The sequence below is a fragment of the Petaurus breviceps genome, unplaced genomic scaffold, assembly GCF_028583685.1.
Source record: "Petaurus breviceps papuanus isolate PSGF00001 unplaced genomic scaffold, PetGlider_PUasm1.0 79, whole genome shotgun sequence".
NCBI classification, from domain to species: domain Eukaryota; kingdom Metazoa; phylum Chordata; class Mammalia; order Diprotodontia; family Petauridae; genus Petaurus; species Petaurus breviceps.
This window is the reverse complement of record NW_027186523.1, coordinates 3948027-3970926: the sequence shown is the minus strand read 5'-3', so window position 1 is coordinate 3970926 and position 22900 is coordinate 3948027. Positions and strand designations below refer to the sequence as shown.

Below are 22900 nucleotides of genomic sequence, written 5' to 3'. Positions count from 1 at the left end.
ATTTTCATGGACTGTCCTCGATGCCTGGAACCCACTCTCTGCTCATCTCTGCCTCCAGGGCTTCCTTGGCTTCCTTTCAATCCCTGCTAACTTTCTACTTTTTACAGGAAGCCTTTTCTGATTCACCTTAATTTTAAGGTTTTCTCTCTGTCCATTATCTTCAATTTATCCTGTCCATAGCTTGTTTTTACAGTTGTTTTCATGGTATCTCTCTCATAGGACTATGAGCTCCTTGAGAGCAGGGCCTTTGGCTTTTTTTGTATCTCCAGTGCTCAGCACAGTGTTGCAAGAAATTATGAAAGAGATAATTTCAGAGATACCTGGGAAGATTTGTATGAAATGATAAAGAGCTAGGAGAACAACTGCTACAACATTAATAATAATAACATTACAAAGATACAATTAGTAAAATTTAAGAACTGTGATTGGTGCAATGACCAACCATGATTCCAGAGGATAGATGATCAATTATTTTACTTATCTTCTGGTAGAAAAGTCACAGACTCAAGATGCATAATGAGTCATGAAGTTTTGGACATGGCCAGTGCTAGAATTTAATTAATTAATTAATTATGCATATTTTCTACAAGAGTTTTCTTTTTCATTTATCTGATTATTTAAGTTTGGGGATCATAGTTGGAGGGAGAGAAAATAAATGCTTGTTAATTTAAAAAAATTTTTTTCCCAATGACCAAGCCTGATCCCCTCAAAAAAGATATGAAAATATGCTTCTTTCTCTCCCTTGCAAAATATAGCTGTTAGATTTTATATAAACAAAACAATGATTCTAAAGATCTGAATCTGGCCTTAAGGGTTGTTGAGGGTGGTACCCTCAATAGAAATAGGGAACTTTAGAAGTAGAAATAGGTTTTGGAGAATTTTATCAGGGACCCACTATGACCTTTATTAAAGTTACAATGAGACCCATTTTTGAAATGTTGTAGTATAAAAGAAGTCTCTTAGGCAAAGGGTATAAAAAGTAGGATTCAGCCTTTTAGAGATAGAGGATACACCACTGATAAATAGTAAAGCTTATTATGTGTAACAAGTTGTAGACTATCATGGAATTGTAGGTTATAAACTAGAAGAGACATTAGAGATTATGCAGGGCAACCTTGTCATTTTATCCATGAGAACTGAGTCTCAGAGAAGTTAACTGACCTTCCCAATATCAGAGGAAGCAGCAGAGCTAATATTTGATCTCAGACCCTCTGACTCTAAGTCTAGCTTTCTTTCCACTATACTGCTCTAACTTTCTGACATGGAATTAAATTCAATAAACATCTATTAATCAATAAAACATTTCATTGGAGGCTAGGTGGCACAGTGAATAGAGCACTGGCCCTGGAGTCAGGAGGACCTGAGTTCAAATTTTGCCTCAGATACTTAACACTTACTAGCCATGTGACCTTTGGCAAGTCACTTAACCCCAATTGCCCTGACATTCCCCCTACAAAAAGAAAAAAAAAAGACATTTCAGTAGATTTGGGGATACAAAGGCAAAAAAAAAAAAGGAAGGAAGGGAAAAAATCACTTGTTAAATGCTTACTGTGGTGACAGTACTTGCCGTACATTCTACTGGGTGGAAAGTACTGGAAGCACATGCAAGTGTCACTGTTTCCAAACTAATTTCTCTTCTAATTAGAAATGTATTAGGTCAATTTTTCAATCCAGTTTGAATACTTTGCTTATTTAGCTCTCTGAAGGATGTGAATGAAGAACGTCCAGGAAAGAAATGGAAATGATACATAGACCAAGAAGGTATTTGAGGCTGTCTAGAGACAGGCCCACTTAAGATATTATTTAATAGACCCTAAGGCCTCATCATTGTAGGTATTCCTTTCCTTCAAAACAGACTGAAACACCTCCATGCCTAAAACAGACAAAGGGAAATCATGGAAGGTGACAGGAACTCACAATTTCCTCATAAATTTTATGCATATTAAACTGATTGTTGCTTAATAACATTTTAAAAAATTTGTACACACCTTGTGCTACTAAGTAGCCTAAAATCACATTTAGAAATGAGTTAGCTTACCCTAGAGGGACAATCTGAAAATATTTTTAATGTAAGATCAAGCAGCAGTTGTAATAAGCTATATTTGGGATGCCTGTAATGCAGCTTTGCCATGCTTGGGCTATTTCAAATAATGTGGAATCTTCCTCCAACCATTAATTTTTACAAGGGGAAAAAAGACAGTCTTTTGTAACAAATTGTATGTTATCTGACAGCTTCATACAAAATATGTATGAATTTATGTTGCTGAATTTAAGGAAAGCTGGCAAGTTTTGTGTGTTTTTTTAGGTTGTCAACACTGATATTTTGGAGCAGAAAGTGAATTGTTAATTCTCCCAAACATCTCTCTCAAAAAAAGGCAAAAGAGGGCTACGGTAAACTCAAAACAAACACAAGTGCACCCTTCACCCTCTAGCTAACCCTTAACTTCAGTTCATTTTAATGAAATCCTTCCATTTTAAATTAGTGAAGTACCTCTTAAGCATCTTTGTTTTATCAAATTTTAGAGTAAGAATGCTTTATTAAGGTTACTGGACTATTTTCTTTTCTCATATATTTAATGAATAATACTCAGAGTACCAGCTATTATAAAGAGATTTTAAACAATTTTATGACATTATTTCTTCCCACAGAAGAGAATAGAGAAGTCTTCTATTCTATGGGCACTATCACTTATAAAATAGACTATGCGCACTTAATTCTTTTTTTTTTTCTGCTATTTCCTCTATTTGGTCTTAGAAGGATTTTGTTTTTAAGAAATAGAGCTAGTAGAAAGTCCAGTCCCTAATAAAAGTGCAGAAGAGCAAGTTATGTTGTCTAGGTAATACATATTGAGCCGCCATTAGGAAAACCTATAAAAGCCTAGGCCACAGGGTCAATCATTGTCACCAGTCCAGATGACAATAATAGTAATTGTGAACTAGAAAGCAAGGTTTTCATCCACTGTCCAACTTTACGTTATATTTAAGGATGCAACCAAAGGATTAAGTAGTACTTACATTTTAGTTTTCTTGTCTTCTGTCCAAGTATCTGGCATGCATTTGACAAGGTGATATTTAATGCTTGGAAATCTTGCTCTTCAGAAACAGTTTCCTCCAACTTACGCTGCAAAGACTCCGCTTTTTCCTTGGCAGCATGGAGGGCCTGTTCTTGATCCTTAGCCTGGGCATGCAATGGGAACACTGAATTTTAACAAAGCAAGCAAACTTTGAAAACAATTGGCGGTCAATCTGACCTTCCTCCTGCGCGTACACACACACACACACAAAACTCCAAATTTGCTTTCCTTCTGGTTGGGGGGGGGGGCAATCAGCTCTTGCTGAACTTCTGCAATTCTGTATTTGCATGGGTTCGGTATGCTTGAGCTATTTCTGCAACGGTAGAAGTCTCTATGTGCCAAGCTGCCTCTTTCATCAGCAGGCTAGCTAGGCTGTTAACACCACCGCTTTTACAACTCCCCCTTTTACTTCCTCTGCTTACAGCAAGAGAACTGGGGTCTGAACTGAGCAGTTCCCCTTTGAGTTTTTTTTCTCTCTTCCTCCATTTTTGCCTCATCACACCAAGGAGAGTTGGTGGATAAATGAGTCAGATTCCCCTTTACCTGCTGCTCAGCATTCTCCAGTCGTTTGATAGCTTCTTGGAGCTGCTTCCTAAGTGTGTCTCCCTCGTTCACTGCATCTTCTTGTGACCTTTTAATGGTGTCTAACTGTTTCTCTCTGGAAGGGGGTGAGGAGGGTGGTGGGAAAGTGCAAACCACAAGCTGTCAGTGACGTTTCAAATGTCACACACCTGGAGAGTTCTGATAAACTCAAATTTAATGTAGTTCCTCATAAATTAGGGGACAGACTAAAAGGACATATGCATCTTGTATTTCAGACAAAAATGGCAGTCTGTAACCCATTTTATTTATTTTTGGTGCAAATTATTTCTTTGACTGGGAGAACAGGGACTATCTTTTGCCATACTTTGTATTCCTAGTACTTAACTCAGTGCGTGGAACACAGTAGGTACTTAATAAAGTGTTAACTGACTATGGAAGGGGTAAAGGAAAGGGAAAATGCATTTATTAAGCACCTGCTATGTGTCAGATACTGTGCCAAGTGCTTCACAAATATCATTTCGTTTGACTCTCTCCTAAATGAATTTAGGCCACTTGACTGGAGTCTAACACTACAATAAGACTGAGAACATAGATATGTTTGTCTTTTTCTTATCTTCTTTTCCAGGAATACAATCCAGTTAACCATCTTGTAAATATGTGAGACTGCTCAATAGGTTTTATCTGAGACAAATGTAAAACAGATGACATTGCTTCTTTTTCAGTATTCTTTCCCCTCTTCAAAGTTTCTATCATGTTACCCTTGGGTTGTGTTCTCTCTCAATCACCAATAAAATATATTTATCCTGTCTCCCATTTCCTTTGGGTTCTATTTTTTTCTTAAGAATACGATAGATTAATCTGGGGCAGCTAGGTGGCACAGTGAATAGAACACCGGCCCTGGAGTCAGGAGGACCTGAGTTCAAATCTGGCCTCAGACACTTAACACAAATACTAGCTGTGTGACCTTGGGCAAGTCACTTAACCCCACCTGCCCTCCAAAAAAAAAGCAAAAAAAAGAATATGATAGAATAATCTAAAATAAAGAGCTACTGTAGTAATGTGTTGACATTTTCACAGTGTTTGCCTCAAAACAATGTCTTAATTCAGGAGAATTAAAGATTTTGGATATATCATTTATCATGATAAACAAGTACAGGAAAATATTTTCAGGGTCATGATCTTTTAGCTGTCCTTCAAATCATGCTGGGAGCTGGCTACCTCTTTCACTTGTAGGAAGTCAGCCCTGGCTACAAAGAAAACCAGAAAGTTGGGAAGCTGAATATAAAACTATCAATACTCCTTGAAATTATGTAGTCTACTGACACTACTAAAGTAGCTTCATCTTTGCATATGATGATGCCACAGTTTTATTTCTTTGCCTGTATATTGCCCCAATAATAGCATCAGCCTCTTTTGAGCCGATAGGATCTCCAATGAAACTTTACAAAGCTAGTTGGCCCTCAAACTGCTGGGATATAAAAGCTAGCACATGTGTCATATGTCTTTTGAGTTACATGACATAAAGGATGGAAGGGTAGTTTTGGAATTAGAAAAATCTGAGTTCAAGTCTTATCTCTAATTTGTCTTATAAAGATGGTGAAGTCAATTTACCTCTCTATGTCTCATGCTACATTTTTAAGAGCAGAAGTTACAAATGAGTTGCTAACCTGAAGGTATGTGTGTGTGTGTGTTTCTACCACCAATAATATTGAAGGGCTAGACCTCTTTTCCCTTAAAAAAGCACTTTTCTATTCTAAGAAAGGTTTGTTCAATCAGGAAACTTCCCATTTTAAGGGAAGATTAATGTACTTTCCTACCACAATCTTTTCATACTTGTATATCTAATAGTTTCCTTACCAGTCTGTATCTTCATCTTCCATTCATTCTACCCAACACTTCCAAATCAATCTTCCTTCCATATATAGCTCAAATAACATCATTGCCTTGCTCAAAAATCTCCAAAGGTTCCTAATTGCCCATAGACTTCAGACTCCCGACCTGTCATTCAAAGCCTTCTATAACCTGTTCACATCTGCTCCTCTGCTCCTCCCCTTAATCTCCAGCTTGATGACCTACTCAGCACTGATTCTAGAGCACTTTCTGTACTTCCCTGTGCACCTTTCCTTCCACTATTCCACATGCCTGGAATCTCCCCGTCCTCTGCCTATTAAAATCTTTCTCATCCTTCCAATAGTAGTTCAAGTGCACTTCTTACCTAAAGCCTTCCGCGATTCCTCTGACTTGGAGAACATTGTTTATTTGCTCATTTGTCTCTTATTATGTGCTATTTGTCCTTATTATGTGCTATTTGATACTGCAGTTACTTGTGTGACTATCTGTTACCCTCCTACACTATAACCTCCTTGATAAGAGGGACTGTATCATTAATATCATTAATTAATAATTAATATTTCCCTCAGATTTTCCTCTAGGGTTTTGCATTTATTAGGCACTGCTACCATCTTAGTATAGACCATTATAAATCACTTGAATATTGCAATGCCCTCCTGAAATACATTTCTGCCTGTATTTTTTCCCTCTCCAGTCTATCTTTCAAACTGTTCCAGATATCTTTCTTGTATATAGATGTAATCATGTTATTACTATGCTCAAAACTCTTTTAAGGTGTCTAATTGCCTATGTCCTTAGATCCAGAGGTATACAATGTGGACAGCTAAAGAAAGAGAACTAGGATAGAGGAGAAGACATGGGGGCAGACCTGGGTCTTCAGGAGAGAAGGGGAAAGAGGAGAAAACAGAACAAAGTCTCTCAACCACCTGGCCCCTGGAGAAAACAGAGCCATATGACCTAGACTCCTGTACATAGAAGGGGAATTCCTAGACCCTTTTTCTAAATCCACCTACAGAGAAGCAATGACATAACCTCTCAGATTGAGAGGTGGCAACTATAGAGAGGAAATGTGACTGAGTCAGTAGTGAAACCAGCCTTCCCCAGGAGTACTCAGAGTTCCTGGAATGAGGAACCAGCCTGTGGAGGAGCTGAAGGAGCATATAGAAATTAAAAAGCAAATATATATAAACCAAGCAAATAAATAAAACAAAGCTTTACTACCACAGTCATTTGAACAATGCCTCTTGACACCCTGGCTTCTCAGGGATTCCCTGCTTGTTTGGCAGCAACATTCCTCCTGCAATCCTAACTCCAAGGTTACCCTGGCTCATGCTCCAGATCCAGGAATCAATCCACTGCCTGTGCCCAGAACTGAAAAGAACTGAAACAGGCCAAAACCCCAAAGCCAGTTCTCAGGGCTGCAGGACCTTGTTTCTCTAGCAATGTCAATCTTGTTCCCCTTTCAGAGGAATATAAAGACGTAGGATACTTCTGAAGGTCACAGGCTTATATATTTCCATCAGGATGGAGAACTTACTGAAATGCCAAAGGACTACTTCTCTAGACACCTCATAATTTTAAAGCTGGAGGTGATTTTAGTGACCATTGAGTGGTAGGCATTTAATAAATGCTTGTTGCTGTGACTTGACCTATCCCCATTATAACATACCCATAAGTAATCATTTGGTTTCTGCTTGAAGATCTTCAAAGACACACATTTCCTGGAATAGTAAATCACACTCAGGAATAGTTCAAATTGTTAAGAAAGTTTTTTTCTGACATCTAGTCTAAATTTTTATTCTTTTAACCTCCACCCATTGTTCCTGGTTTTGCCTTCTGGATCCAAATGGAACATGCCTAATCCTCTTTTCACATGGCAGTATTCAAATAGTTGAACATAGCTATGATCTTCCTCCCACTCTCCTCCACATTAAATATCCTTGGTTCCTTCAATAAGGCATAATCTCAAGGCTTTTGAGGCACTGAGGTCTGGATGTGGATAGAGTGCTGGGCCTGGAGACAGGAAGACCTGAGTTCAAATCCAGCCTCAGATACTTCCTAGATGTGTGACCCTGGGCAAGTCAATTAATCTCTGTCTGCCTCAGTTTCCTCAACTTAAAATAGGGATAATAACAGCACCTACCTTGCAGGGCTGTTATAAGGATTAAATGAGGCAATATTTGTAAAACACTTGTTAAGTGTAAAATACTTGTAAAACATTTATAAAGCACAGTGCCTGGCACATAGTAGGCACTTAATAAATGCTTATTTCCATCCTTCCTTTAACCATCCTGGTTTCCCTTTTCTGGATGTTCACTCTCTAATGAATTTCTTGTACTTTGCTCCTCAGATCTGAATGCAGTTGGCCAGATATGACCTGACCAGGGCAAAGTACAGAGAAACTATCACCTCTTTATTCTCAAAAACTATGCCTGTGTATCAGTCCAAGGATGCTGCTGTGTCAGACTCTTGTCTCAAATTAGCTACAATTAAAAAAATCAACCCAGCTATTTTTTCAAACTTCTATCTGATCATGCTTCTGCCATCTTATACTTATGACACCGATTTCTTGAATTGTGTTAAACTTTATATTTATCCCTGCTGAATTTCACCATATTGGATTTAGCCCCCGATGCTATTTAAATTATGCTAATAAATCTCATTATTTATTGTACCCTGCCTCTGTCAGCCACTGTCTTAGCTCTCTCTCCCATCTTTGTGTCACTGATAAAACTGTTAAATCACCCTGAACTAAGCATGAATCCTTAGAGTTATTCCCCGGGTTCCTTTCACATTGACAATAAACCATCATTGACTACTGTAAGTTCAGCCAACCAGTTATAAATCCAAGGGATTGTACCATCATCTAACCCACATCTCTCCATGTTTGCCCAGAAGAATAAAAAGCATTAGATTTGTTATTAAATTCTTTGCTAGAATCTAGGCAAACTGCATCTATGGAATTCTGTGATGGTCTACTACTGTGCTATAAGACACAAGGAGCTGCAGGTTGATATTACAAAAACATGGAAAGACCTGCATGAAATAGTGAAGAGGGAAGTGAGCAGAGCCAAGAGACCTTGGTACATAAGAACAGTAATACTCTTCAATGCATAACTGGAAACAACTAAGCTATTCTGAGCATTATAAATATTCACATCAACTACAAAGGACCTATGAAGGAAGATATTACCCACCTCTGGAGAAAGAACTGATAAACAGAAGTATGCATAGTATGATTTTACATATATGTACACATACACACATATGTATATACACATGCATATACATACATATATGTATATGGGTGAAGGGAGGGAGGGAGACAGTTTGGAACTTGAAGTGTAACAAAAAAAAATTTCTTTAAATGTAGGTTGGACATCTAGTCAGCAAGTCACTGAACCTTTCTCAGAGTCACTGTTTTCTCATCTGTAAAGTAGAGATTTTGATCATTGCAATACCTATCTCACCAAGGCATCATGAATAAAGTGCTTTATAAACTTAAAAGGAATATAAGGGAGAAAATACAAATTTTGATCTATCAGTTGATTAATCTTTTACATAAAGAAAATATGGCTGATTACTATGACTTGTTCTTGATAAACCTCTTTATAATCACTACCTATTTAAAAAATTATTTTTTTGTTATGAATGTAATAATAATCACCTCAGAAACAGTAAGTTGATACCCAATTAAGGAAAGGTATAATAAGAGAGGATTTAACTACCCTTGGTATATCCAAATCACCGGGATCAGATAAATTATATATCCTTAGGGGCTGGCAGAAATATTAGACATGATTGTTGAACCATTTTATTAATATGTGGAAGATCAAGAAGAATGGAATTGAACTGAATATTATTGTGGTTCTATTTTTGTTTTTAAAGAGAAATAATCTTCTTCTAGCTGTTAACTAACCATCTCCTTAATGCCCACTCTAGAATTTTCCCAGGAATCAAAGTTAAACTCATAGACTCATGGCTTATAGACTGCCAACTCCATTCTCTCCCCTTTAAAACAAAATCAGGGCAGTTGCCCTTTGCTGGTCCCATAGCATCTTCCTTGCTCTCCATGGTCTTTCAAATGGTGATAAATGGCAATAGGTCTACCAGTACCTGATGTGCTGATGTACTCGTTTTGGACTGATCTAGGGCAAATAGACTCTCATTGTGTATCTTTCCTTATATCGGTTATCAACTCTCTGTTAACCAATTTTGTTCAGTCCTTTGCCACCCTTTGCACTAACTGGCAGAGCAAACAGAAGCAAAATTAAAATAGAATAGCTCTGCCTCTTTTCTGTTATCAGTTACCATTGCTTCATCCTGCCCAAAAGGCGGCTCTATCCCTTCCTTGTTCTTCTTCTTTCCTCTTAAGTTAGCTAGAAAACCAAAAAACCTTTTTTGTCATCCTTTGCTTTTCTCATCAATCTCAGTTCGTTGAGAACTTTAGCATTCCTCATCCTATTTCTACACACATTTATATTCATCTTTTCTTACCTGTTTCTGTTTCCATCTCCTGTAAATTTCTTTTTTGAAATTTCACTTGGTTTGAATTCCCTGTTCATCCACATTAGTTTCTCTAGACAGCCTCCATTTTTCCTCCTTAATGAAATTGTTTCCTTTGTGTTTTCTGAATTTCATTATTGGGCATCTCTTATCCCTATTGTTCTGACTTCCCTCATAAAATATAGGTACATGACATTATACATCTCTTTTCACTGAAACCTGGAATTCCATAAATCTAGGGTGCATGGTAGAATGTGCCCACCTTTCTTCTCCTTTGTTATACACAACAGGAGCAAGTTTTTCTCCCATAGAGTCTAAAACCTTGCGATAGTATACTGTAAAGCTGGGAGGCCTTTCCTGTTTTTGTGAAAGGACACTCCCCAGAAAGGGATCTCCTGTTGGTGAGCTACCATAAATCCTCTGTAACTTTTTTTGTTTGTTTGTTCTTGACATTTTCTTTGCATTGAAATAAAGACTGTTGTATTTAATATGTGCTTACATGGAATGCTTACATTTTTTTACTCATATCTGTTTGAGACCTCGAAATGAACTATATTTTTAGGTTCCCATTTCCTTTAATAAAAGAAGGAAGGAAAGAGTGTAGGAAAAAAAGGAAGGTAATTAGTATTTACTAAGCATCCCTTATATGCTAGGCACCATGTTAAACACTTTACACATATCTCATTTGATTCTCACAACAACCCTGAGAAGTAGGTAGTATTATTATTCCTATTTTACAGGTGAGGAAACTGACTTGCCTGGTGCTATAACTAGTCATTAAAGCCATATTTGAACTGAAGCCTTCCTGACTCCAGGCCCAGAACTCTGTTCACTGTGTTACCTTGCTACCTGTAAGGGAAAGGATGGTAATTGTATAACACAGGGTCACACTCAGAATGGCATTAAATCAATTTATTTCATGATGTAACTTTTACAAGTAGGCTGGAATGAGTTAATGAACATTAAAATGAACTCATGTGATGTCAGATAAGGCTACTAATGTATTTATTTTGGTTTACCAGGAGCTTTGCTCAAGATCCTCAACTATAGGGAAGCTCAAGAATTAATGGCCCATTTCTGGATGTGAAAGTGAATCTCAGTATTTTACAGACTTGCCCAGGAACATACATCCAGTCAGCAGCATAAATGGGATTCAGGCTCAGGTTTCTTCAAGTCTTTCCGCTATACCACACTTCTTCAGATCAAATTGTAACAGGAGATCTGTATACTCATGCTAATTTCTAATTGGGCCCAGTCTGGTCTATATTTTTCTCTTAACTGTTGTTATTTGCTTGAAAGGAGAATAATGATAACTCTAGCATAGGGGGATGGTAGCTCTCTAAGGAAGTCACATACCCACACCACCCACTGCTATGAGGAAGTCTGGCCTCCCTGCTCTTTAGGGAGAAGATCCATGCCTTATATGCTCTTTCTGGCATTCTCAGTGCCTTATCTCTAAAGGGAAAAGAAAATGTTCTAGAAATTCTCGAGTTATCTCCTTTAAATATGGAGCTCTATGTTGCTGGCTGCTTTCTTCCTATGATTATGAGCTCTACATACATTTAAGCTCAGAGGAACCACATTTTTGCCTCTAGATAAACATATAAACTCCTCATGTTGGTCTTTAAAGTTCTTCATGATCTGGCTCCATACCAAATGAGAGCCAGAAGACCTGAATTTAAATCCCATCTCTGCTCAACTTTGCTTTGTGATCCTGGACAAGTCTTCTGACTTTTCTGGGCCTCAGTTTCCTCATCTCTAAAAGGAGGAGGTTGTACAAGATGACTTCTAGTGTTTCTTACAGTTTGAAATAAATGAATTATATGAACCTACCCTTCTAGACTTATTGCACTTCTTCACAAATTTACAATCTAGTGAAATGCTATTCCTTGAACTCAGTACTCCACTCTGTATATTCATGACTTTACACGAGCTATCCTGGCATATATTCTCCTTTCTCATCTTTACCTTTCAGAATCCTTCCTTCCCTTCATTCAAGGCTTACTTCAAAGTGTGGAAGCCTTTCCTGAACCTCCTAGCTGTAAATGTTTTCTTTCTCCTAAAATTATTTACTTATTTGTGTGTATGCTGTTCCCCTCAGTAGAATATAAGCTCCTTGAGTGCATGAACTATATTTCATTTTGTTTTTGTATTCCCAGCCTTTTAAATGATATTTTTTCATATAGTAGGTACTTAATAAATGTTTGCTAAATTGATCAATAGAATATACACAAAGCCTACCAGAACTGGAAGAGACATTAGATTCTAATCCTCTTTTAACCTTCCATTGTTTTACTGATAAAGAAACTAAGGTCTGGGTGAGGTAGGAGCAATATCTATTGAGTCCCTGTCCTGTGGGCTGGGCTAATATTTCCTTAAAAGGCAGAGGAAGTGAATGCTGAAAATTAAAAGTAAATAAATAAAATTTTTTTTTAAAGGCAGAGTTGCTGCTCCTAAGAATTACTGAAACAGGGGATGAGGGGCTGAGTTTTACATGGCTTCCCAGTCATCCAGGGCATAAAAATCCCAAACCCAGTAGGGTATCTTACTTCCCAGAAGCCATGTTTGTAATAAACCCACACTACTGTGGGAAGAGAGAGCTTTTTACTCCAGCAGTTTCTTTAATCCAGTCTACAGGAAATTTTAACCCATTACTCCTCTCTGCCCACTCTACTTCCAGCCATATTGGCTTACTTGCTGTTTCTCACACACAGTGCTTCATTTCTAATCTCTGCACCTTTGCAAGGACTGCCTCCCACGCTTACAATACTCTCCTCATTTCTGACCCGTGGAATCCCTGGCTTCCTCTAAGACTTACTCCAAACATCACATCCTACAGAGGGTCCTTCCCAGTCCCTCAAGCTGCCAGTGCCTTCCTCTTTTTATACTTCCATCTCTTCTGCATTTGTCTTTTATGGACCAATTTATGCAGATGTTGTTTCCCCCATTAGAATGCAATTTCTTTGAGGATTTGTCTGGACCTCAGTTTCCTTATCTGTAAGATGAGAGTGCTAGATTAGATGACTTTCAGTGCTAATTACAGGTCCATTCTACAGACCTGTGATCTTTGTTATTGCCTTCAAGTCTAAAAATTCCATTCTCTGATTCTAAAACTTCTATTGTGAAGGAATGATATCATAATCTCTGTGGATTTAGACATTTATAGCTCACATATAAGAACTTGTAAGTTAATTACATAACATAACATGCAAAAGGTTTTATGATAACGACACATTTTCAGAACCTGAATGAAGAACAATGAAGGCCACATCACAGCCTTACAAATTAATTATATATCTATGAAGCATAGATTTCTTTAAAAAAAATTAATGAACATTACCTGAAATGTAATTCTCTCTTGACACGGTGATATTTGTGCTTGGATCTCTCCAGATTCCCTACCACTTTAGTGAACTCTTTATCAAGAGATTCTTTGTAGTTTCCCAAGAGGCTCAGTTTTAGAATGCAGAGATTTAGCTTTGTTTCTAGGTCATGTTTGAGATCCTACCAGGAAAGTTACAAAACAAAATTCTGCGTCACACAAAGCTAAAGATGAACAAATCACACAGCCAGCACAACATGCTCTTGCCTTTCCTGTGGTCGCACTCATTATCTCAAGATGCCTCAGTAACTATATATAAGCCCATATCCAATTTCCAGTCACTAAGGGACTGATTAATAGTTTCCCAAATTCAACAAACATTTGCTGAGTTGCATGTCACCTCTGTCTGTCTGTCTCTTTAACACTATCTTTTCATAAATATTATCTCACTCTATTCTCACAACAATTCTGGGAGATACATGCTATTATCATCTCCTTTTACAGATAAAGAGACCATGGTAAAAAAAGGTAAAGTGGCTCACCCAGTGTCACACAGCTTAAAAGGGTCTAAAGTTGGATTCAAACTCATGCCTTCTTGATTTCAAGTCTAATATTCTATCCTTGTATCATCTAGCATCTTTGTATGAATACAATCTCAAGATAACCAAACAAGCAAATGAAGGAAGATAGTGCAGTAATACATTATTTGTGGAGCTGTGAACTGGTCTAATCTTTCCAGAAATAGATTTTGGAATTGTCTGGGGGGAAAAAAGCATCACTCCTCAATAAATTATAGTATTTACCCAGAGGAACAAACACAAACCCCTTTCAAATCTTTCTAGCCTTATTAGATATTACTCTCCTTCACATTATCTATGGTCTCGTTAAAATGGCCATCATGCTGTTACTTATGATACTCCATCTCCCATCTTTGGGCCTTTGCACTGGTTGTCCCCCATGTCTAGGACACACCGCCACCTCACCTACACTTAGAATCCCTACCCGACAAGACTGTTGGAGTGCTTTCTACATAAACCCTTTCCCAATCACTGCCCCTCCCCACAAGGGCTAAGTGTCCTTTCTCCCATAAATTGCCTTGTGAACATGCTGTCTTCTTTGATATAATGTAAGCTCCTTGAGCATAGGGATTGTTTTGCTTCTTTCTTTTTATCTCCAATATGAATACTGAAGATCACACAGTTCTAAGTGTTTGGAGCTGGCTATCAAAGCCCAGGCTTTCTGCCTTCAGAAATGATTCTTTTCTTCCAATGTGCCAGGAAATTTTAGTGGGTCAGGATAAAAATCACAGATCGAATTGGCCATATGTTAAAAAAAATTTTTTTTAAACTGTCTCTCTTACAAAAAGATCATATTCTTTTTCTTTTCTAAAAATGTGTGAATGTAATAGAATACTATTATGCCATAAGAAATGATGAAAGGGCAATCTCAGAAAAACCCGAGAAGACCTGTATGAACTGATTGTAATGATAATGGGAATCTGAAGATCTTCCCTGCCCCTTGGCCCCTTGATAGGCTTAAGCGACTCTGAGAACCTTCCCTAATTTGAAAATATACTCTGCCCCCTAATAAGTGAATGTGGTCACATGGAGCCTGTGGCGGGAGGCTTGTTTTTCAGGAACACCCACACCTTGTTACTTTGTGATTGGGCAATGAATCAAGAGGGTTGTGACATTCTCTGACCCAGAAGAAGGCTATATATACCCTGATATGAGGTTTTTTTTGAGGGTCCACTTTGGGAAGAGTTCTATGATTTGACCAGAAGAGACTCTGGACAGCCATTGAGCACCCCCTAGCTTTGAAAACCCAGATGTTGGTGCTTCTCTCTCTGGTGACTACTGGATGTAATGGTCAGACAGCTGGAAGCCCCATCTGCTTAATTGTGTTATTTTCTGTTGTAACTTCTGTTTGTATTCTCTGAAGTTCAGGGTGCTGACTTTTCCCCCTGAACTAGATAAATGATATATGTTTGATTGATTAAAGTAAAATTGTTAACGCATTTTGAGTTGTTTTCCTTTAGAAAAGCAGATCTAAGAACCTGTACTAGAAGCCATCCTGGGTATGCTAGGGTGCTTGCTACTACACTGATAACAGAATAAAGTGAACAGAACCAGCTCACTGTTGTCAGTCAGTGGCAACAGCATTATAAAGACAATTTTGAAAGGCTTAAGAATACTGATTAACATAATGATCAACCATGATTCCAGAGGAAAGAAACAAGCATTTATTAAGTGCCTACTATGTGTAAGGCACTGTGCTAAGCACTTTACAAATATCTTGTCAGATCCTCACAACAACCCTAAAAGATAGGTGCTGTTATTATGCTAATTTTATACCTGAAGAAACTGAGGCAAATAGAGGTTCAATGATTTGCCCAGGGTTACATAGCTAGTAAACGTCTGAGTCTGGATTTGAACGTAGTTGTTCCTGACACCATGTCTGGCACTCTATCCACTGTACCACCTAGCTGCCTTTGAGAATGAGAGATGAAGCATACTATGTATGCCCTTTGAGAAAGGTGATAGACTTTGGGTGAAGAAAGATTGTCTTAACATGGCCAGCGGTAGAATTTGTTATATTTCACTATGCACTTTTGTTAGAAGGGATTCTTTTCTTTTTTCTGGAGGGGGTAGGATAGGAGGAGAGAAAATAGATTTCTAACAGAAACCATTTAAATAATAAAATAAAGTCTTTCATAATTTAAAAAAATGACAAAGAACTGAGAGATATGTTCTTAGCTGGGATGGCATATGGGGCAAATGTCAGTTACAGAGATTAAGTCCTCACCTACTAGCTAACCTGCTTTCTCAGAAATAGAACTGAAGATATATAACATAGATCTGACTAAAGGTAGAAGTAGAAGACCCAAATCAAATATGGTAAGTAAGAATCATTACATCAAAATAATTTACAAAGAAAGAGAAACATCTGGAAGAGTCATAGAGTACAAAACACAGGATACTTGCTGTAAGCTTGTCCTCCCATCTTTCCTTCACATTTATTTCTGGGTCAGTTACCCACTGAAGGGAAGCAGCAATAAGCGTTTCAACTTCAGAGACTTCTTCATGCTGTAAGAGATTTCCAAACCTCCAACTAGTAATTAAGGTGAAATACACATGCTGTTTTGTAGCAAGAAGTAATTTAGGACAAAATCCGGAGGGTATATTAGGTGCTTCTGATGATGCTACTTAAACCACTCAGTCGGACACCAAAGAGAGCCTCTCTGCACTTGGTGAGTCTTACCCATTTAAAAGTTTGTTTCCCCTAATAATGTAAAAGTCAAACTAGGACCACCTTCAGGGATGAAAAAAAAAAAAGGTCACCCTATTGCCATATAACAGAGGGGCAAAATGTCTTCCTCTGAGAGGAGATCCTTTTAAAACACTAAGTTATAGCATCAAGGGTCTCAGTTGAAAAATCAACATGAAAGAAAGAGGTGATAGCCAGTAGCTACCAGAGAATTCTCCAGGTATAGTCAGTCCAAGTAGAAGAATGTCATGTTAATGAACGGTAGGATTTGAAGCTCTGATCCAGAATTAAAACACTGACTTCAGAAAGGTTAGAGGGGAAAAAATGTCTTTATCATATCAGAAGTATATATATATATATATATATATATATACATATTTAAAGCAATTAGGGTTAAGTAACTTGTTCAAGTTTACACGGTCAGTTATTTTGTGTGGGTGCTGGGTATCTGAGGCTGGAACCGGTCCCAGGTCTCCCAATGCTGGGGCCCATGCTCTTACTCAATGCGCCACCTGGCTGCCCCTAAGCAATTGGGGTTAAGTAACTTGCTCAAGGTTACGCGGCCAGTTATTTTGTGTGGGTGTTAAGTATCTGAGACCTGAACCGATCCCAAGTCTCCCAACTCTGCACCACCTGGCCGCCCCCAGAGGTATATTCTGATCAGGAATAAGGGTTCTTGCCTTTTTTATTTTTTTGGTCAAGAACTATGATTTAATTGGCAAATTTGCTCAGTAAGCAAATTCTCTCCATCAATGCAGATTGGCCATTTGCAGTCTTAAGGAGTTTTTTGGGCACCAAAAATCTAAGTGGCTTATGCAGGTTCACACGATCAATATATGTCTGAGGTGGAACTTGGACAATGATCTTTCTAATTTTAAGACCCACAATCTGTCACCTGTACCACACTGATTTTTGGTCTGTTAACAAATAACATGAATGATTAAAAGGATTTTGGGGATGATTTTTCTAAGTCAAAGTGAAATCTATCCGTGTGACTTTGGGCAAGTCACTTAACCGCAGTTGCCCTCCAAAACAAACAAACAAACAAAAAAGTGAAATCTATGCTTTATACCATACCAGTTTTTGAAGGGTAGCAGTAAATTCTGTTCCTATTTGCTCGGGTTCTCTCAGCAACACCATCTTCTCTTTGTCCTTTACGTCATCCAGACATGGTGTATTGATTGAACTGTATAGCCATTCTGATCCACTGGCCTGAAAACAATGTCCACCCCATGCCCCACCCCACCCCCATTAACATAAAGTCATTCTCTTAAAGGACACTTGCTAGTTTTGTTTTAATAGCATTGTTTTCATAAGTCGGTATCATTTGAAACATGAAATAGTTCCAACTAATAGTCCTACTAAAGCTTTGAAAACTTCAGCTATTACAACCTGAGTCAGGTGTTTATTCTGTCTTCTTAAGAGAAGTCTCCCTGCAGGTGAGCAAGTGAGATGACATCTACACCTGAGAGGGTCCTCTTAGATCCCCTCCCAACTGATAGGAATCTACTTTATTTGGTCCAGTCTTTGTCTGCATATGGTCTAGTAATCTTCCTCGAGCCACCAGTGCTGTACCTCTTGTTACTCTGCTAAAGCACCAATACTGGCTTTTATTATCAAGTATATAAAATAGGGATCCCTCTGCATCACGCTCTCTATTACCTGGTTCCCCTTTAGCATCACCTACATAACCCCCTCATTACTTTCCACATTGACTCATCTGATCTGGTCAAGCCAATCTCTTTATATTCCCTAACTCTTTCCAAGCACACCCTTCACTGCTCATCTCCCCTCTCCTGGCTACCACTGACTCATTCCCACAGGACTTTCTCTACCCTGACACAGAAATGTCTTCACTCTAGAAGCTCTGTCCACACCTAGAACATTTCTCACATTGGAAATACCCTTCTGCCCCTGTGATCTCTCCCTCTGATTGTCTGGTTCTTCCAAAGCCAGACATTTTAAGGATAAGGCTCATGTCAACTATGTCTTGATTCCCCTCCAGACTATACTGCTAACTCATCCCCACAGGGCTTTCTCTATTATGCTCCTGTGCTAGGTACCTTCACCCTCTCCATCCTACCTTTTTTTAGCTCCTGTTGTGTATTCTTCTCCCATTAGATTGTAAGCTCCTTGAGGGCAAGGACTGGCGTTCTGCTTGTATTTGTATTCCCAGTACTTACCCCAGTGCCTGGCACAGCAAGTGTTTAATGCTCATCGACTTGACTACTCAATGACATTTTTTCTTCAAGCTGGAATGACCTTTCCTTCTTCCTACTCTCTTATCAATTGGTGTCTTTCAATACCTTCAAAATCCAGCTCTAAATTTCTCTCTCCTTGGGAGCTTTCTCAAACTTTTTTATGTCTCTTCAACACTTGGGATCACAGAGACAGTTTCAGAGCTGGCAGGGACCACAGAAGCCATTTTGTCCAACTGCCTCATATTATAGATTAGAAGAATGAGGTTCAAAAAAGTCAAGTGATTAAAATACTAAGCATAGAATTGGAATTTAACCCCATATCCTGGTATTGCAAATCCAGTACCCTTTGAACTATACCAAGCTGCTACTATGTATTCATACAAGAAAGATGGATAGTATTTCATACTTCCATGTTGTTTTGTAACTATTTCATACTTAAAATTATTCAACTGGACTATAACATTGTTCAGCTAGGCAACACAGTAGAAAGAGCACCGGGCTTAGCATCAGGAAGACCTTAGTTCAAATTTGGCTTCAAACACAAGCTGGATTTAAAATTGAAGGACCTAGGCTCAAATCTTAGCTTTGACACTTACTTTCTGTGTCCTTGTGAAAGTCATTTTCCCTCTTGGGGTGTCAGTTACCTCATGCCAAAAGGAGAGGGTTGGACAAGCTGTGTGCATATGTGTGGGAGAAGGAGGGTAGAGGAAAGGGGGAGAGAGAGAGACAGGAACAGACAGAAAGAAAGAGAGAGACAGATAGGCAGACAGAGACACTGAGACTTGGAGATCTCCAAGAGCAAAATGGACCATGTCTAAAAAGGGCAGGTTTCCCCCTCACTTCGAGTCAAGGCAGGATGATGACTTGTCGGGGTCATTTTAGGGGGGTTCTTGCTCAGGCAGGGGTTATACTAGATGGTCTGTGAAGATCCTACCAGCTCTCAATCTATCTATCATCAATTTCAACTTGGAAATTTTGTGACATTGTGATACCCTCTGGCACTGATTCAAGAGACAGCATGATCCTTCATAATCTTATTATATAGATAGACCCAAAATCCTATGCAGCTACTTTCAGTTTTTAAATTAGAGGGGAAGATAAACAAAAAATCTGCAGGATCATTATTTATCTATTTTTATTTATTACCATTGAAATGTTTATTGTTGACTAATTCACACATGAAAGTCTGAGCAGAAAGCTTTCAGGCCCCCATCTGTCTCTCTTCTTTCTACCCCAAATCTTTTGGAAATATTGCAATGGCCAATTTCATTCTTTTTCCCTATAAAAGACTCATAGAGCACAAACCTATAGCAATTGGCCATAAGGTAGCCCATCTCACATGATAAAGTGACTCACAGCTTTATGGTTACATTTAGAAACAGAACACTTTATTGGGCTGGTAAGCTGGCCTAGTTGTCTAGGAGGATGAAAGGAAAGAGTAACAGAGGCAGACTGAGACTATTTTACTTAGTCTGACTGTTTGGCTGTGTTCATCATCATCTCATTGTCATTGTGCATTTGAAATAGGAATGGCAGGAATCTAAGGCTGTTCTAGATGGCTTTAGAAATGAACAGCACATTGGGGCGGCTAGGTGGTGCAGTGAATAGAGCACTGGTCCTGGAATCAGGAGGACCTGGGTTCAAATCCGACCTGAGACACTTAACACAAAAACTAGCCTTGTGACCTTGGGCAAGTCACTTAACCCCAACTGCCCTCCAAAAAGGAAGAAAGAAGAAGAAGAAATGAAGAGCACATACAGCCTGGCAGGAGCAATTCAAACAGCTTCGTAGATAGATTCTTCTTCCCTCTTCAAGTTGTCACAGCAACTAACAGGGCTGTATCCTGTCACATCAGAGCTATGATAGCTAGAATATATGATATGCTTCAAGGTGCCTGGTCACAGAGCTGTTAGGTATCTGAGACAGGATCTGAACTGACTTCAAGTCTGTCATTTTACTATACCATCTAGTAAAGGGCTTCCTTTAGAAAGCCCTGTAAAGGCAGAGAAAGAAAACTACCTTTCAAATGAAGCATTTCTTAATATACCAAGTAAATACTTCTACAAAACCTTTAACTAAAGTCTAAGTATAAAGTTTATCTGCAGTTGGAAGACTGTCAGCCTACATTGCCATTTTCTCTTACAGAATAAGCATTATTGACCCATTCTAAAACAAAAGGGCAGGGTTCTGTGTTCAGTAAACTAGAGACACTTAACACCAAGCTCCCTCCCAGCTGTGACCAATTCTGAAAAGTTTTAACTCAGGAGTGCATACCTCTGTAGACTGAGCAAGTCTAAGTTCAGAGTGCAATGATTTCTGGCCTTCAGGAATGCCCCTGTAAAGCTGCCCATTGAAATGCAAGTTGAATCCATGTCTTAAAAGCAAAAAACAAAAAAACAAAAACAACAGACTGACTGCTTTGGGACCATCACTGACTGTTTTCCAGGTCAAAAGAATGAGGTTGCAGTGTACTTACAACAGAAGCTCCTGCTTTGATTGCTGCAACTCATGCACCAGCTGATTTTTCTCTCCTCGTAAATTCTAGAATCACAGGCATAATAAATAGGAGTTGAGTTACTTTGTCAGAAGTTACTTAAAAGCACATTTAAGCTCTCCAGTGATAAAACAAGTGTGTTACCTCTATGGCTGTGCTGTATTCCACAAGGATTGACTTAAGGTCTTCTATGTGTAAATCTTTCTGTAAGGTTGAATAGAGAGTTAATAGCAAAAGGTCTAATAGACTAAACCATCAACCTTCATTAGCAATTAAGTCCTACAGTACCAGGTGAACTGAATCTACCTGCTCACCCTGAGACTCAGCTGCCAGTCTTATGGCTTAGAAACTAAACACACTAGTTACTGACTATGAACCAAATGATCTCAGAAGTTCTGTACTTGAATTTTAGAGTTGCTGTGGACACAGATTAAGATAGTCTAGAAAAGGCAGCATGGTATAGTGGTTAGAAGGCAGGCTTCAGAGTCAAGAAGTCCTGTCTCTGGGGTGGCTAAGTGGTGCAGTGAATAGAGCACAGGCCCTGGAGGCAGGAGGACCCGAGTTCAAATCTAGCCTCAGTCACTTACCACTTAATTAGCTATGTGACCTTGGGCAAGCCACTTAACCCCAATTGCTCTCCAAAAAAAAAAGCCACAAAAAAAAAAGAATTCCTATGTCTGACACAAAATGGGTGTGACCCTGGGCAAGTCACTTAGTCTCTTAATGCCCCCAGGAAATTCTCTATAACTTTGAAGTTTCTGAGCAGGTGTCAGCTTATGTGGGTGAAGATAGTTTCATCATTGGGAATTCATGAAATCACAGATTAAGTCAAGGAAAAAAAAAGGTAGCAACAGTAAGACATCCTTTCCCCTCTAGCCATATCGTTCTCTGACTCTCAGCGACATGGATGTTTTAAAAAATCAGAGTGAAAAGTAGTTTTGTTGCAAGACATTCCCACAAGTTCAGGTCTCAAAATATAGATATTGTAATTGAATTCAAGATGAAATCAAGTTAGATGTGCACCAAAGAAAATATTTATTATGTACCTAACACTAACAATATCAATTCACACCTCCCTTAAAATCATTCTATTTCCACTGGTAAATAAAACTAAGGGGTAACATAATCAGAGACACAAAGAAATATCTTAATGCCATAAAGCAGAGATTGAAGACAAAGGTGGTTATGATGTTTTGATTCTTCTTCAGTGACAAGAAGTTCATGTATTTCATCTTCAAAGGCTTTCTGGTTAGTACTCTGGTCAGGATACAGGAAGTGTTATCTTTAAAACTTCCTTTCTCTCAAGGAAAAACAAGGAAGAATGTTAAACACTGCTCCGTTCCCACTGACTTTTTCTCTATCAGTCAGTCAACAAACATTTATTAAATGCTTTCTATGTGCCGGGCACTGGGCTAAGTGCTGTGGGTATAAGAAAGGGTAAAACAGTCCCTGCCCACAAAGAGTTCACATTCATTAGATTTCATTATTCAGAAGACCCCTTGCTTTGGTTGTGCACTCCCTATCGCTTCCCAAATCACCTTCAGTCATCTCTCACCACAATCTTTTATGGGAAGATGGCCAAAGATCGCCACAACGGAGTTAAGTTAAAACGCAAAACAGAGTCAGGTTCACCCAATGGAGT

The 22900-nt window shown here is 38.6% G+C and overlaps 2 protein-coding genes across 2 annotated transcripts in view; one reads left to right on the top strand and one right to left on the bottom strand.

Annotated features, from left to right (window-relative positions):
• Nucleotides 1-22900, top strand: part of LOC138175790 (branched-chain-amino-acid aminotransferase, cytosolic-like) — a 261129-nt gene that overhangs the window by 13383 nt on the left and 224846 nt on the right. The window lies entirely within an intron of this gene.
• Nucleotides 1-22900, bottom strand: part of LOC138175695 (inositol 1,4,5-triphosphate receptor associated 2-like) — a 115933-nt gene that overhangs the window by 61948 nt on the left and 31085 nt on the right. The window contains exons 11-17 of the mRNA XM_069106209.1: nt 21403-21462; nt 21241-21305; nt 21039-21138; nt 17641-17775; nt 16281-16382; nt 13315-13478; nt 3618-3732 (exon numbers count right to left, since the gene is read on the bottom strand). Coding sequence (XP_068962310.1) covers nt 3618-3732; nt 13315-13478; nt 16281-16382; nt 17641-17775; nt 21039-21138; nt 21241-21305; nt 21403-21462 — 741 coding nt within the window. The remainder of the gene's footprint in view (nt 1-3617; nt 3733-13314; nt 13479-16280; nt 16383-17640; nt 17776-21038; nt 21139-21240; nt 21306-21402; nt 21463-22900) is intronic.